The sequence below is a fragment of the Herpailurus yagouaroundi genome, unplaced genomic scaffold (genome assembly GCF_014898765.1).
Source record: "Herpailurus yagouaroundi ecotype Mexico unplaced genomic scaffold, PumYag 182, whole genome shotgun sequence".
In the NCBI taxonomy this organism is placed as follows: Eukaryota; Metazoa; Chordata; class Mammalia; order Carnivora; family Felidae; genus Herpailurus; species Herpailurus yagouaroundi.
In genome coordinates, this window is record NW_024412413.1 from 14,543,335 (window position 1) to 14,558,204 (window position 14,870).

The window sequence follows — 14,870 nt, forward strand, 5'->3', positions numbered from 1 at the left end:
CATCTCTTCTCTGTCTTGTGGGGAGGGAAAGACGCTGCCATACATAAAGTGCCCAGCACCATCCCTTGTTGTTAGAAGACACTCCATACATGCAGTCGTCATTAGCCTGGGAGATTATATGGTGGGCGGTCTCACCTAGGGTGCAATACCATGGCACAACCTTCATTTCCTGAGCTCTTGGAAACCACTGGAGAAACCTATCAGAATGTCTCCATATTCTGCTGATTGTCCCCCGTGAAAAGTTCTTGGCCTGGCCTCTAGGAATGAAGACACTGGTTTGTAAGGACACCTGTACAAAGATATTTGGTGGTCTTGCCTGCAATAGCACAGAGACAGAGACAGAAACAGACACATGGAGAGAGAATGTTACACAAATGTCTACTAAGAGGAAAGTGGCTGATTGTGGCACTGTGTCTTGTAGAATATTGTGAAGCTTCAAACCATTGGGTTAAGGGTGTACCTGCCATCCTGGGAGAGGGAGTGTGCATGGCACGATATTCAGCGAGGAGAGCCATTTTTGAAAAAGCAAACATCAGCCTCAACCATGTATGTCCATATGTGTTTACAAACCTGAGCATGACAAGCAGTGAGCAGGAGAACACATTAGATACACCAGGCAGGTGAGATCAGTTACCTGGGCTGGGGAGTGGGGGAGGGATATGGGAAAAATAAAAAAGATTATGGCAAAGTAGGAAAAAACTTAGAGAAGACAGATGCAAAATTCTATCTCTAAGATGATTGCAGAATATCCCATTTTTTTGTTTTTTTAATTTATTTAAATTCAAGAATATCCCATTTTTTAATTGGAATTCCAAATGAACTTTATAAAGGAATACGGACCGATACAAACATTGATTTGGTTAGATGATGAGGTTGTGGACCATCCTCATCTTGAATTTCTATGGTCATTTGAAGGCTATTATTTCAAATTTTTAAAGCATCACTTTATTTATTTTTAATTTTAATTTTTATTTATTTTGAGACAGTGTGTGAGCAGGGGAGGGGCAGAGACACAGAGAGACAGAATCCCAAGCCGGCTCCATGCTGTCAGTGCAGGGGCCTCAAACCCACAAACAGGGAAATCATGACCTGAGCTGGAGTTAAGAGTCCAGTGCTTAGCCCACTGAGCCATCCAGGCACCCAGAGAGTCTTCCTTTCTTACGGAGACTTGCTCATGACTCCACCCACTCCAGACTTGCCCACCATGCCACCCTGTTCTGCTCGTTCATTGCACAGCCCACCCTCTAAAACAAGAGATCTTGTCTCAACCTTGTGTCCTGCACAGCATAACGCATAGTGTCACCACTTCGTCCTCACTCAATTCATGAATTGATTTGATTTGATATTATTTTATCGGTCGTTATAATTAAGAGAAAGAATTTATTGCACTCTAGATATGCACATGGTCCCCAGAGAAGTGTGCCTTGATAGAGAGGGTGCTTGACTGAGAGCCAAAACTCATGGCCTTGACTTCTCGTTCTGTTGTATGGCACGAAAACAATCACTTTTTACTCTTTGGGCTTCAGTTTCTGGGAGGACACACACATGTGTTAGTTTCCTATTGCCACGCTAACAAATCAAGCACCTGAAAAGAACACCTCTGTATTACCTCACAGATCCGTAGATCAGAAGTCCGGGATGGCATGTCAAGGTTCTCTGCTTAGGGTCTCATAAAGCCAAAATCAAAGTGCCAGCATCCTGCATTTTCTTCAGGAGCTCAAGATTCCCTTCCAAGCTCATTCCTGTTAGGGCAGAATCCAGTTCTTTGCCACAGTGTGCCTCTGGTCCCCACTTCCTGGCTGCCTATCAGCCAGGGGCTACCTTCAGCTCCGGCAGGCTGCCCACATTCCTTCTTAAGTGACCACCTCCATCTCAAAGCAGGAATAGTGTGCTGAGACTTTCTCATGCTTTGAATCTGTCTGCCTCCCTCTTCCGCCGGCCTGCGATGGTTCTCGCTCTTAAGGGCTCATGTGATCTGATTAGGTCCTCCCAGATAATCTCTATACTTTAGGGTCATGTGTGCCATATGATGTAAAATGGTCATTGTAAGACTTCATATGATGATCTCATCAGCCTCCAGAGGTTAGAGGGGGACATCTTGGGGAGAATTCCTAGAAATTCTACCTACCACCACATGGCCACATGGGGGTATACAAGATGATTGCTAGGTTCTTCCAGATTAAAAGTGCCACGGCCTTTAATTACCTCTGATTATCCCCTCTGGCATAGCCCCCCCGATTTTCCTTTGTTGGATTTCATTCCCCCCTCTGCCATACTATCACATACTACCAAGCAGCAGCCTCTAGCTCTCCTTCCTCTTCCATCAAGCCTTCCTTCATCTCCTTACCCCACAGAGCAGGTGCTAGCTCCTTCCTCTGCTCAGTCCTGCTCTACACTTTGAGTTTGAACCTCCCCTTGGTGCTAAGCAGTTTTACACCCCTCATTTCATTTCTTCTTCCCCACACACACACATGAGTTAGGCATGATCATTCCCACTTTGCAAATCAGAGAGCTAAGTCCTGAAGAGGTTAAATATCTAGCCCCAGATGAGAGAGTAAGTTTAACTGCAACATCCACATTCTTTCCAGTACCCGTCAGTGTGTGGGGAGATAATCAGGCCGGGAGAGGAGGAGGGGGAGACAGAGCACACCCGTTCCCCCTCACCTCCCGCTCCACCTTACAATGACATGGAGATGAAGCCCCAGTAGGGACCTGGGCAGTTCTTGGACTGCTGGAGGTCTCCAGGGTCTCTGAGTGGATGGCTGAGTGTGACAGCTCTACTGGGGAACAAAAGCCACTTGGTGAAAATGCATCAATTCATTTTACTTCACATCCCTCGGGTTGGTAAAATGCAGGTCTTTCCAACCTCAAGTGTTGGGAGCTCTTTCCCTGCCTGTGAGAACATAGTCAGTACAGCCACTTTGGCGACCAAATTTGGCAATATTTGGCAAAAACGAGAGGAGCATTGCCCGGCCCCAGCAATTCCAGTCCTGTTACCCCTGCCCCAGAGAGACTCCCCTGCAGGTGCAGAGGGGATCGAGTTCAAGAATGTTTGTACTAGTCGAGGGGCACATAGGTGATTCAGTCGGTTAAGCGTCTGACTCTTGGTTTCGGCTCAGGTCATGATCTCACAGTTCGTGGGTTCAAGCCCCGCATCGGGCTCTGTGCTGACAGCATGGAGCCTGCTTGGGATTCTCTCTCTCTCTCCCTCTGTCTCTGCTTTCTCTCTCTCTCTCTCAAAAATAAATAAACATTAAAAAACAAATGTTTATACTATTATTATTTATCATTGGAAAAATAGAAATCGCCTAAACGTTCATCAGCAGGAAGTGAACAAATGGTAACGTGTTCATAAAATAGCAATAAAAATGAATCCACACTAGATAGATGGGCACACGTGAATCTCACAAACATAATGTGCAAAAAGGGTTGTCAAGAATAGATTCTTTTGATGCCACTTACACATAAAGTTTAAAATTGTGGAGTGTGTGTTGTTTGAGAATCATATGTAGTAATTAAAATATGAGTAAATGCAAGGCAGTGATAAACATAGAATTTGTATAATGATTATAACCTCTGGGCAGGAGGGAGGGAGTGTGATAAGAAGGCATATCAGGGGCTTCATCTGTGTGGGCAGTGGTTTATTTCTTTTTTTTTTTAATTTTTTTTTCAACGTTTATTTATTTTTGGGACAGAGAGACACAGAGCATGAATGGGTGAGGGGCAGAGAGAGAGGGAGACACAGAATCGGAAACAGGCTCCAGGCTCTGAGCCATCAGCCCAGAGCCCGACGCGGGGCTCGAACTCACGGACCACGAGATCGTGACCTGGTTGAAGTCGGACACTCAACCGACTGCGCCACCCAGGCGCCCCAACAGTGGTTTATTTCTTAAGTGAGGGGGTGTCCATGGTATTGCTCCCTAAGTCTTTTTTCATCTGTGAAATATTTTATAGTAACCATTAAACTATCAAGTAATCACCACGGGGAAGATGGTTATCACAGAACAGTAAGTGGAAGGAACAGGAAGCGAAATTGGGTATTCACTATACTCACAATGTAGAGCAAATGAAAAAAATATGGATTTATAAAAAAGAAGATCAGCAGATAATACACGTCTGAGGGTGATTTTTATTATCTTCTGTGTAATAACAACATAACACTTTATTATATTTTCCAAACTTTTTATAGTGAGTACATATTGCTTTTGGACTCAAAATCAAATATTGCTCTTTAAAAAAAAAAAAAAAAAACATGCATTTGTTCTTTCTAGGCACCAAGATATGATCAATGGTAGCCAAAATTAAGAGGGAAATTTTTTTATTCAACATCTACTGCAGGAAGCCCTGAGCCAGATCTTAGGGGAAACAGTTCACATCAGGCTTAGAGGTCTGACAGGCCCAAGTTCAGGTCCTAATTCCACCCTTTCCCAGCACCTACCTTGAGTCTCAGTGCCCTACCTGTGAAATGGTGATTCAAAAAAACATACCTCCCCTGCTTGCCTGATGGATCCCCTGCGTGCGTAAAATAAGACGAGGCCCATCGAATGGCTCTGGGACCCACAGTGGACCCTTCCATGGCACCTACAGCCTCACCTCCAGGTCAGACTAGACTCTGGGCACCAAGAGAGAAGAGCCAGGCTCCTCCTCTCAAGGCACCCAGAGGGTCAGGATGGACAGCACTGTCAGGAGACAAGCCAGGACAGAATGACCAGCACCAGAACAGACAGCACAGAGAGTAACATGATCACCCCTGGCTGGGTTGATCCAAGTAGGGGGAGTGATATTATTACTAAATAACTAAAAGGGATGACCTTTGCCCTCAAATACCTCCAAACAGACTTCCCGACACCAAACAAACACATCTCAAGCAACATAGGAACAGAGTGAAGGAGGAGATGCCTAGCCTGGGTTTGAACCTCGTGCCCTCACTTCCCAGTAGAGTGACCACGGGTATGGATAGGTGAGCACCTAATGTTTGGAGTGCCCTGTCTCCCTCTGTGTCATAAGGAGAAGCATGTATGCCTCTAATAGGTCTTGCTGAGAAGACTGGGCACCTTCCCTGGGTCAGGCAGTGTTCTTGGAACTGAGGATTCTATAGGGAGCCAACTAGACAAGTAATGTGGCTCTCTAAAGGAGATGATACAGGACAGTCACCCAGAACAGCGCCCAGCACTGTGCAGCCAGTAAATGTGTGTGCCCATGTGGGCATGACCACTATTATTAAGACACCCGCTAGGGTGGCCTGGATAGGGACTGGGGGAGGGAATGAGTTTCCAGATACTTGAAGGTTTTTTTTCAAGGATAACATAAGGCATGGGGCGCCTGGAGTCGGTTAAGCGTCCGACTTCAGCCAGGTCACGATCTCGCGGTCCGTGAGTTCGAGCCCCGCGTTGGGCTCTGGGCTGATGGCTCAGAGCCTGGAGCCTGTTTCCGATTCTGTGTCTCCCTCTCTCTCTGCCCCTCCCCCGTTCATGCTCTGTCTCTCTCTGTCCCAAAAATAAATAAACGTTGAAAAAAATTAAAAAAAAAAAAAAAGGATAACGTAAGGCAGAACCGTGATGGAGTAATGAAGCTTTCATTCGCTGAGTACTTACAATGTAAAGATTTCCATGTAATAGCTTGTTTGATTCTCACAGTAACCCTATGGGATGGATACTCATCATCCCCATTTTACAGATGAGGAAACTGAGCCACAGATCCTTGCAGAGCTTGTCTGTGGTTGCACAAGTGGTAAAGCCAGGATCTGAAAGCTTCCTACCGTCTCTCCAGAATGGTGGGTGCCCCAGGCAGGCTGGCTTTAAATACTCAGAGCTTCCTTTGGAAGCCCAGTTCGCTGGCATGTAGGGTGTTTGAGCAGCAGCAGAATGACCATCTGTCAGAGCATTCTTGTGGGGATTCCTGGTAATAGCAGATGACTGAATCTTTCTCTAGAACAGGTGGTGCCCAGAGTCTTGCTTTGGGATGCTAATGAGCGATTTCCTCTGGTTTCTTACAGCTCACAGCCCCACACTTCCCTGTGGTGGTCAAGCTGGGACATGCCCACGCCGGAATGGGAAAGGTATGAGAAGCAGCTCTTAATACTCACGCTAATATTCACACAGCCTCCCCAGACTACTTGTTACCCTCTTCCTCTGTCCCCCTCCAGCCCCACCTTAGCTCAGCCACCCAGAACAGTGTTAGAGGAGCCCAGGATGCAGGATGCACCCCCTCCTCCCCACCCCACCTTCCTCTGAGCTTGGAGCCTCTCTCCAGCTCAGCCTGTACCTGCTGAACCCTACCTGGATTTGCCAGCTTAATTGTTTCCTGTGATGGTGCATTTGGGGAAATGGATGTGAAGCATATTATAGACGATGATGCCTTTGTTCTGTCATCATCTCCACAGCTACTCTCTAAGCTCATGTCTTAGTCATCTCCCTGCCACTTACAGGGCTAGTACCTAGAAGGAGGTGAATATGTATGGCTCCGTGGAGGAAACCCCTGGAATCACTTAGCTTCTGCAACAGTAAATCATATATTGGACACAGTCACAGCTGACATAGCATGACAAACTATATTGGTCAGATTCTTTCAGCTGCAAGTATAGAAACTCAAAATCAAGAGGCAAAGGATAATTCATTGGTTCAAGCCACCAGGAAGTCTGGGATAGTTCTGGATAGGTTCAGGCAGAGCTGGATCCAGGAGCCCAAAGGATACCATCAGAGCTCAGTCTCCTGTATTTCTTGACCCTTTTATCTCTGCCTAGTATTTACTTCAGGTAGTGAAGGTGGCTGTGGGTGGCCTACCCTGGTCCCCAAGCTCACTGTCCCAGAGGAAAAAGGACCTTGTCTCTTTCCAGTGTCTCTGTATAAATCCCATGGAGGGACACTGGTCAGCTTTGCCTGGGTTCCTGAGCCTAACAAGTGCATGCGGAGATGTTTGCAGCCCCACTTGAACTGTGTGGATCAGGGTTCCCACAGGAAAGGGAGATGTTCTCCTAAATAAGAGGGGTGGGAATGTGGGGAAGTGTGGGGGCTACCACAGGCCACCTCTCAAGCCTCTGGCTCAAATAAATACAAATCTTGATCTGGGTGGGCCCGGCCCAGCCATCAATAATCCTGCACCTGGTACCTTTATTCTTTTCCACCCTATTATGTCTTCTGTGCCATCTGTTCCCACCTAAAGTCCACCTCCTTCAGGCAGCAAAGAGTGCGAAGGGCCAGATGGGTCAGGGCCTGACCCACGGCTCTGACATTGGTGTGAACTTGTACCAGTTGCCATCTGACCTCTCTTGGCCCTTCTCTGTCAAATGGCGATGATCCTAACAACCATCCTTAAAATGAGTCCTCCTTCTAAAATACTACATCTTCCAGGGCGCCTGGATGGCTCAGTCGGTTAAGCAACTGACTTCGGCTCAGGTCATGATCTCACAGTTCGTGGGTTCGGGCCCCGCGTCGGGCTCTGTGCTGACAGCTCGGAGCCTGGAGCCTGCTTCGGATTCTGTGTCTCCCTCTCTCTCTGCCCCTCCCCTACTTGTGCTCTGTCTCTCTCTCTCTCTCAAAAATTAATAAAATGTAAAAAACAATTTTTTACATATTTTTAAATAAAATAAAATACTACATCTTCCTGAAAATACACACCATGAGCGCAGGGATATTGCCTATGTGTCCACTACCATCTCCCAGGGCCCAACATGGCCCCTGGTGCCCAGTGGCCCCTCAGCTTTTTGGGCAAGTGGATAGATGAGTGACGCCCTCTTTAGACACCTGCCCTCCTCCCGATCCCTCCTGCACCCCTGCCACTGGCTAGAGCCCCTCCACTCCACTGAGACTGCCCTCACCATAGTGCTCAGTGACCCTCTGCTGCTGAGTCAGCGGGCACTGTTCTGTCCATATAAGAGCTGACCTCCCTGTATCACTTAAAGCTGCTGGCCACCCCTTCTGTCCCAAAACTCCTTCTCCAGTGGCTTCTGACCCATGCCTCTCTATCTCCAACTACCCCTCACAGTCTCCTTCATGTCGTTTTCTTGCTGCACCATCTTTAATGTGTCTGTGCCCGCAGCACACGCGATCTAAACGCTCGTCTGCTCTCTCAGCTTCTGCGGCCACCTGCATGCCAAGTCCTCCGTCCCATTTCCCAGCCAGAGCCCAAGCTCTTATATCCAGTTCCCTCCACTCCATCCCCACCTTGTCTCCCGTGGAAACCTCAGGCTCTAACTGTCCCGGCAGTGTGCTCCCTGTCCTGGTCTTTCCCCTCTTCCTCCTCCTCCTCTTCCTCCTGGGGCCATCTCTGCAGCAGGAATTGCCAGCCCCTCTGTTGTCTCAGAACAGAAATCTTGGAGTCATCTCCCTCCTCCATTTCCAAACGGTTGTCAAGTCTTGTCATTTGCCATTGTTAAAGTTTCTCAAACCCGTCCCTTTCTGTCTGCCCACTGCCACCATCTTGGACAATCCTGGTAGAGTTAGAGACTTCCCAAAAATTAAATTTTGTTTCTAAGACTTCAAATAATCCCAGACAGGAAATACTTAAAGACACTGATTCAATGCTTGGGGGAAGGGGTGCTCTGAGAAACTCAGGCCCAAAGGGATTCCCAAAACATGGAAAGGAAGATGCATACATATCCAAGGATAAAAAGTGCCACCGGCTAGAATAAACCAGAGTTTGCAGAAGTGCTGACATCAAGGGAAAAGGGCTTTTCTCCTTCAGTTTGGAATGAGAAAACTATCGGGAAAGGCCTGGACATGCCGACTGAGCAGATGATGTCATATTCATGTCTGAGAGGGAGAAACACAAAATTGGTACCTTCTGTGGTAGTTTGACTTCTCTCAAGGAAGAAGATTGTCTTCCTGGAGACCAGCAAGGAGAACTTTCCTAAGAGGAAACTGGTAAAGAGGTTACCAATGGACTCAGTGTTGTTGGAAATCCACCTAGGTCCCCACTGACCCATCTTCAATTATATTTTGCTCCTTTGATCATATATATTGATTAGCACCTCCTCAGTGCTGAGAGTCAGAAGATGGACAGGACCTAGTTTCTGCTGTCAAGGAACTGGGGAGACAGGCACCTCAATAGGTAAAATGTGTGTTGCGAGTCTGATAGAAGGGTGTGCAGTGAGTATGGAGATTGAAGAAGAGAGCTTAATTCCACCTAGAGGATGGAAAGGTGGAAAGAAGTCCCCTGCCTGGGGAACTGTACGTGGTTTGCTGTGCATGGAAGTAAAGGGAGTTCTAACAAACAAGACAAGAGATGGACTGGTACTCTCTTACAAAGAATAGAGGCTGTCACAAGGCACAGAAATCAACAGGTAGTGAAATGCTATGCAGTCTGGGGAGCACTCAGGTAGGAGGTAATCATGGGGAGCACCCTGAGTTCTTTAGAAATCAGGCCAGACCAGTGGTTCTTATGGGGGAGGGGAATCCTGGCTCCCAAGGGGCACTTTTGGTTGTCACAACTGGGAGCGGGGGCGGGGTGGGGGGGGAATGGTACTACTGTCATCTGGCATCTACTGAGTAGAGACCAAGGATGCTGCTGAACATCCCACAACGCCTAAGACAAGCCCACAACAAAGAATTACACAACCCAAAATGTCAATAGTGTCAAGGTTGAGAAACCCTGGACAAAACTAATTTCATTTCCTTTGTTGAAAGCTTTACCAGTCCAGAAACCAGAGGAAGCAGTGGTTATTACAGAGTTCAACATGCTTCAAAGTCTGTTCCAAAGAATTATAATTATTCAGATGTTAAAGCCTATTTTGGTCAAATAGGCTTGGAAAATGCTGTGTTAAAGTAAGTTTTTAGTGTGGAACTTAAGAGTCATAAATTTGCTTATATACATTGTTGTGGTAAAAGAACATGAAAGGCGTGCTGAATTTCCCAGACATACTTGACCCCAGAAACCTTTGACCATTTTTTGTATTGTGTCCTTTTGTTAATTTGTAAGAACTCTTTACTTACTCAGTACCTTAATCTTTCTCATACTTTGCAATTATTCTTCTCCATTTGACAGTTCCATGCCCGTTTTATTATTCAGTTTTTCAGCATTTTTTTTAAGTTATTTTTTAATGTAGCCAAACGTTTCCATGTTTGGGAGGCCATGTGTTATAGTGGCTAAGGGTATTGATGTGAATCTAGGTTACACACCTTGTTATGAGACCTTAGGTAGGTTACTTAGCCTCCCCCACCTTAGTTTCTTCATATGTATAATGAAGATAATAACAGTAGCAACCTTATAAACTGGTTGTGAGGATTAGGAGATGTTATGCATGTCAAGCACACAGCTCAGTGCCTTGGAACACAGTGGGACTCAATAAATTGTAGCTGTCATGAGTATTAAGAATGTTTAGGGGTGTCTGGCTGGTTCAGTCAGTAAAGCATATAACTCTTCATCTCAGGATCATGAGTTCGAGCCCCATGTTGGGTGTAGAGATTACTTAAAGATTAAAAATTAAAAAAAAAAAAAGAATGTTCAGACCTGCTCTGGGGACCCAAAATCCAAATGAAGTCAATAAAGGAGATAAGAGTAACCAGCATCATCTGTCAGGGACTCTATTTCATTTGGCTGTAATTTCGGTATGAGTCAGATCAGTAAGGAGTTGCCAAAGCCTCTAATCCATAAATGGACAATAAATAGATGAAAACGGGCTCACCCTCATTAGTCATTAGGGAAATGCAAACTAAAACCGCAGTAAGATGCCATTGAATGACCACCAGAATAGCTAAAGTTAAAAAGATTAATAATGCTAAGTGTTGGCAAGGACATGGGAGAATTGGAGCATACACACACAGCTACTGAAAGGGTGAATCTGTACAACTGCTTTGGAGTACGGGTTGATATCACTCACTGAGAAGTTACGTAAAAGTTCTTTTAGGGATAGCCAGCTTAAATGCATGCATGTATACACCAGTGTTTACAACAGCTTGTTCATAATTGCCAAAACCCGGGCACAGCCCATGCATCCATTCATAATAGATTAGATAAATAAATTAAAGTATATTCAGACAAATAGAAAGCCACCAGCAATGAGAATGAATGCACTACAACTATATATAACAGCACGCATAAATCTCACATGCTTATTTCATTGAGTGAAATAAGTCAGATACAAAAGAATGCCTATTTACATCCTTCCATTTATATAAAATTCAAAAACCAGGGAAACTAAACTGTAGTGTTAAATGGGGCACATATTTAGATTTTAAATTTTTTAAGAAAATTATTACCATAAAAGAGTAGAAGTTACCTTTGTGGAGGACAAATGAGTGGTATTGGGGATGAGGCAAGAGTGGGCAAAGTTCAGGGCCTTGACTTGAGTGATGGTTATGTGGATGTGTGCTTTGTGAAAGCTCGCTGAACTGTTGCTTTTGTACTATGCAGTTCTGTGTATATGTGGTGTATTTCAAAGTAAAGTAAGGTTTAAACATTGTAATCCACTCTTTGGACCTATTAATGGAGACCTGATACCCAGAACAAAGGGAGAGTCCTGCACTGCCCTGGTCAGTCCATGGCCAGAAGATTGTATTGGGTTCTGGGCTGTACATCCATTCTGGATGTTTGAGAGAGCCGCTGACGAATCAGTGTGTCCTGGGGGGAAATGCACTCAGCGGTGAAGGCAAGGGGCATCTAGCCTGGAAGCACTAGAGACAGTGTCGCCAGCATCTTCAGAAATGTGGAGAATTGTCATGGGAAGATGGATGGGACCAATTCGAAACTGGGATCAAAGTTAGGAGGAAACAAACAAATGTCAACTGTGTCGATGACACAGCTTTGTGAACATTAATGAAATGGACGGTCCTTTAGGTAAGAGGTTCCCATCAATGCAGAGTCGGAGCAAGGATGAATACTTACTGGGAGGTTCCAAGAGAATTTAAACATCATGTGAGATGTTTGAAACCCCTGAAATTGAGTCAGTTCTGTGTATATGTTTGTGTGCAGATATGGTACGAACTTTCTGGGTGGGAAGGGGTCCATAGTTTCTTTCAGCTTCTCACCCTTCCAAAGGTTAAAACACCTTGAGATGATTCCTACATACCTTCCAATGATGAGACTCGGTGGTTACTGTCAGAGGATTAGAAGTCAACTTCAAGGCCAACTGCCAGTATAATGTGGGGGTAAAGTTTATAGAATCTGGAATCAGGGTTTTGGGTTTGGGTCGAGATTTACCGTTTCCTAACTGTGTGTCCTTGGGGATGTGTTCAATATCTCTGTACCTCAATTTTCCCATCTCCAGTATGGGGACAATATCGCCCTCCTGGAGTTATAATGAGGATAAAATAAACCAATCAAGCCTTGGGAGGGTTCCTGATAAACACTCAGGCAATAGGAACTTTTAAAACCCACTACAAATATAAACTGTTATTCTGATTACTTAACTGCTTATCTCGGCAACATCCCCTGGAGAGGCCAAACTGACAAGCTAACTCCACCCTGGGACTTGCCTTACCCTCATTTCATAAAGTCACAGACTCCCACGGCTTGAGTCCTGACACCTCATCCAGAAGATACGAATGTGGGGCCCCAAAGAGGAGAAGCCTCTTGCTCAAGGCCACACAGTGAGAGAGCATCCCCAAGAACAGAACAGGAAGGGGAAAGAAAGACCTTTGAGATTCTTTGAGCCTGTTCCTTATCTTTAGAGATAAGAACAGTAATAACAACAGTAACCTAATAACCATAGTAATGATAAAAGCTAATGCTTTATAGAGTTTACTCTGTGCAGGCACTGTTCTAAGTGCTTCTTATATATTCACTTATTGACTGTAGTCTTTAAAACTACCCTATGAGGTAGGTACAGTTGGTATCCCCACTTTACAGATGAGGAAACTGAGGCATGGGAAGTAAGTGGTGGAGTTGGGGTACAACCCCAGTCTGGTTCTAGCACCTGAGTTCACAGAGGTGAAGGACATTGACAAGGTCATAGGCTAATAAGCCCAGATATTCTAACACTTCCCCCAGTGTATACAGAGTTTGCTGTCCTTCTAATTCTGGAGTGGGGAGTGACAGGGTTGAGGTGTCCCTGCATCTATCTGGTCTGGAGGATCGAGGTGGCAGCTCCTAAACTTGAGGCTCCCAGCAGCCAGGTGGCTTGCACACCCCTCTTGGCTACGGCTGCTACTGTCTGCAGTTCTGAACAACCAGGACTCTGGTATCATCTCTTGGGCTGACTCACTCAGTAAGCTTCCCCCAGTACCATCCACTTTTCAAGTAGGAGTAGTGGGCCAATAACACTGTCCGGAGAAGGAGGCTAGAAAATGAGCAAATGGACAAATGGAACCCAGGGGAACAGTTAAGAAACCAGAAGGTTCCCCAGCACCTGGGAGACTGCCAGAGAGCTCAGGAGAAGCCAAAGTGGGTGTGAGCAGGGGAAGGGAGCCAGCCAGCAAGGTGTTCCAGGGAAGGAGTGTTCAAGGTCCCTGCCCGACTATGAAGGGGGACAGGGAGGGACCCTCACCCACTCCACTGCCCTCCCTGTCAACTCCCACCTCCCCCATGTCCTCTCTTACCTACCCTGCCACTCCCTTGAGAAGCCACTGGCTTCATTTAATCTCTGCTTCTCTTGAGCAAAATGGGCCCTTAGCAGAGGTTCTGTCAGTCCTTTACACGTGAATAAAAATCTCAAGCACTGAGCTCCTTCTCACTGCCTCTGGCATGAGGTTGTCCTCTCGACAAGCACAATATATACCGCCATTCTCATTATTCATGCATTCCATGTGTACAAATTCACCCACTCACTAAAATTTATTTGTAATCCCAAAATCAGTTATCATGGCACTTTCATGGTCATTCACAGACATGTGCAGAGCAGCAAATAATGAGCTCAAACAAGGCAACACTCTGCCTTATTTCAGTTCTGGTACTGTATACAAATATCCTCTTCTCCATCTATTTGGAGCCACACTTACACATTCTTACACTTTTTCATAGTGATTTCATTGTTTAAAATACCCCCCCCACACACACACACACACAAGTGTAGGGCTGAAGTGCTGTCTAGCGCAAGAAGTCCTAAGTTCAAGAAAGCTATGATGTTCCTTATTGGGGGAAAAGAAAAAGTATGTGTTAGGTAAGTTTTGTTCAGGCACGAGTTATAATGCTGTTGGCTACTAGCTCAGTGTTAATAAATCCACAATATATGTTAAATAAGATGGTCTTAAACAGAAACACACATAAAACAAGGCTATGTATTGATCAGTTGATGAAAAGGCTTGTGACCAGAGGCTTTCAGGAACCCTGTATGTCCCCTAGGAGCGATAGTTCAGTATTCAGTAAATCAGTATTTGCTGCAATGTTATAGAACATAACTACCACAAATAATGAGGTTCAACTCAGTGTGCCCGTGTGTGTGTGTGTGTGTGTGTGTGTGTGTGTGTGTGTGTAGTATTTGTACATACATGTGTTATCACACACACATACATATATATTCTGGAGAGTCCTAAAGTCTCTTTCTTCTTTTGGATGCCAAAATGCCAAGATTCTGAGCACAAACAGAAGCAAACTAAAACAGCCATTTTATGACTCTGTCTACCTTGACGTTTGTCATGTTGAAGGCAAAGTTACGTGGGTTATCAACTCATTTTTCTCATGAGGGCTTAAGGCTTAGATCTCTACTGGTGACATTTCCCCTGCCAATTCCCACATCCCTGAATTGCTCTTGGTTGGCCTGGGTCCTCCAGTCAGCCCGCATTTCTGAGGCCAGCAGCATCCACCTGGGCAAGTCGTTGAAACACATAAGTGCTATGTGTCAAATACGTGAGATAGTCCTGATTTTCCTCACCCCACCACTTGGAAGAGCTAGTGAGTAAAAGCATTAAAAAGTAAGAAGCCTCATATAAACATGAGATGGGAAGGTACACAAGGGAGAGTATGGGCTTTGAACTTGGACTCCCTTGGGTTCTCATCTT

General features: G+C 45.5%; 1 protein-coding gene across 1 annotated transcript in view; it reads left to right on the forward strand.

Annotated features, from left to right (window-relative positions):
* The window catches only part of SYN3 (synapsin III), a 409,364-nt gene that overhangs the window by 326,605 nt on the left and 67,889 nt on the right, over nt 1-14,870 (forward strand). The window contains exon 6 of the mRNA XM_040491835.1: nt 5,996-6,058. Coding sequence (XP_040347769.1) covers nt 5,996-6,058 — 63 coding nt within the window. The remainder of the gene's footprint in view (nt 1-5,995; nt 6,059-14,870) is intronic.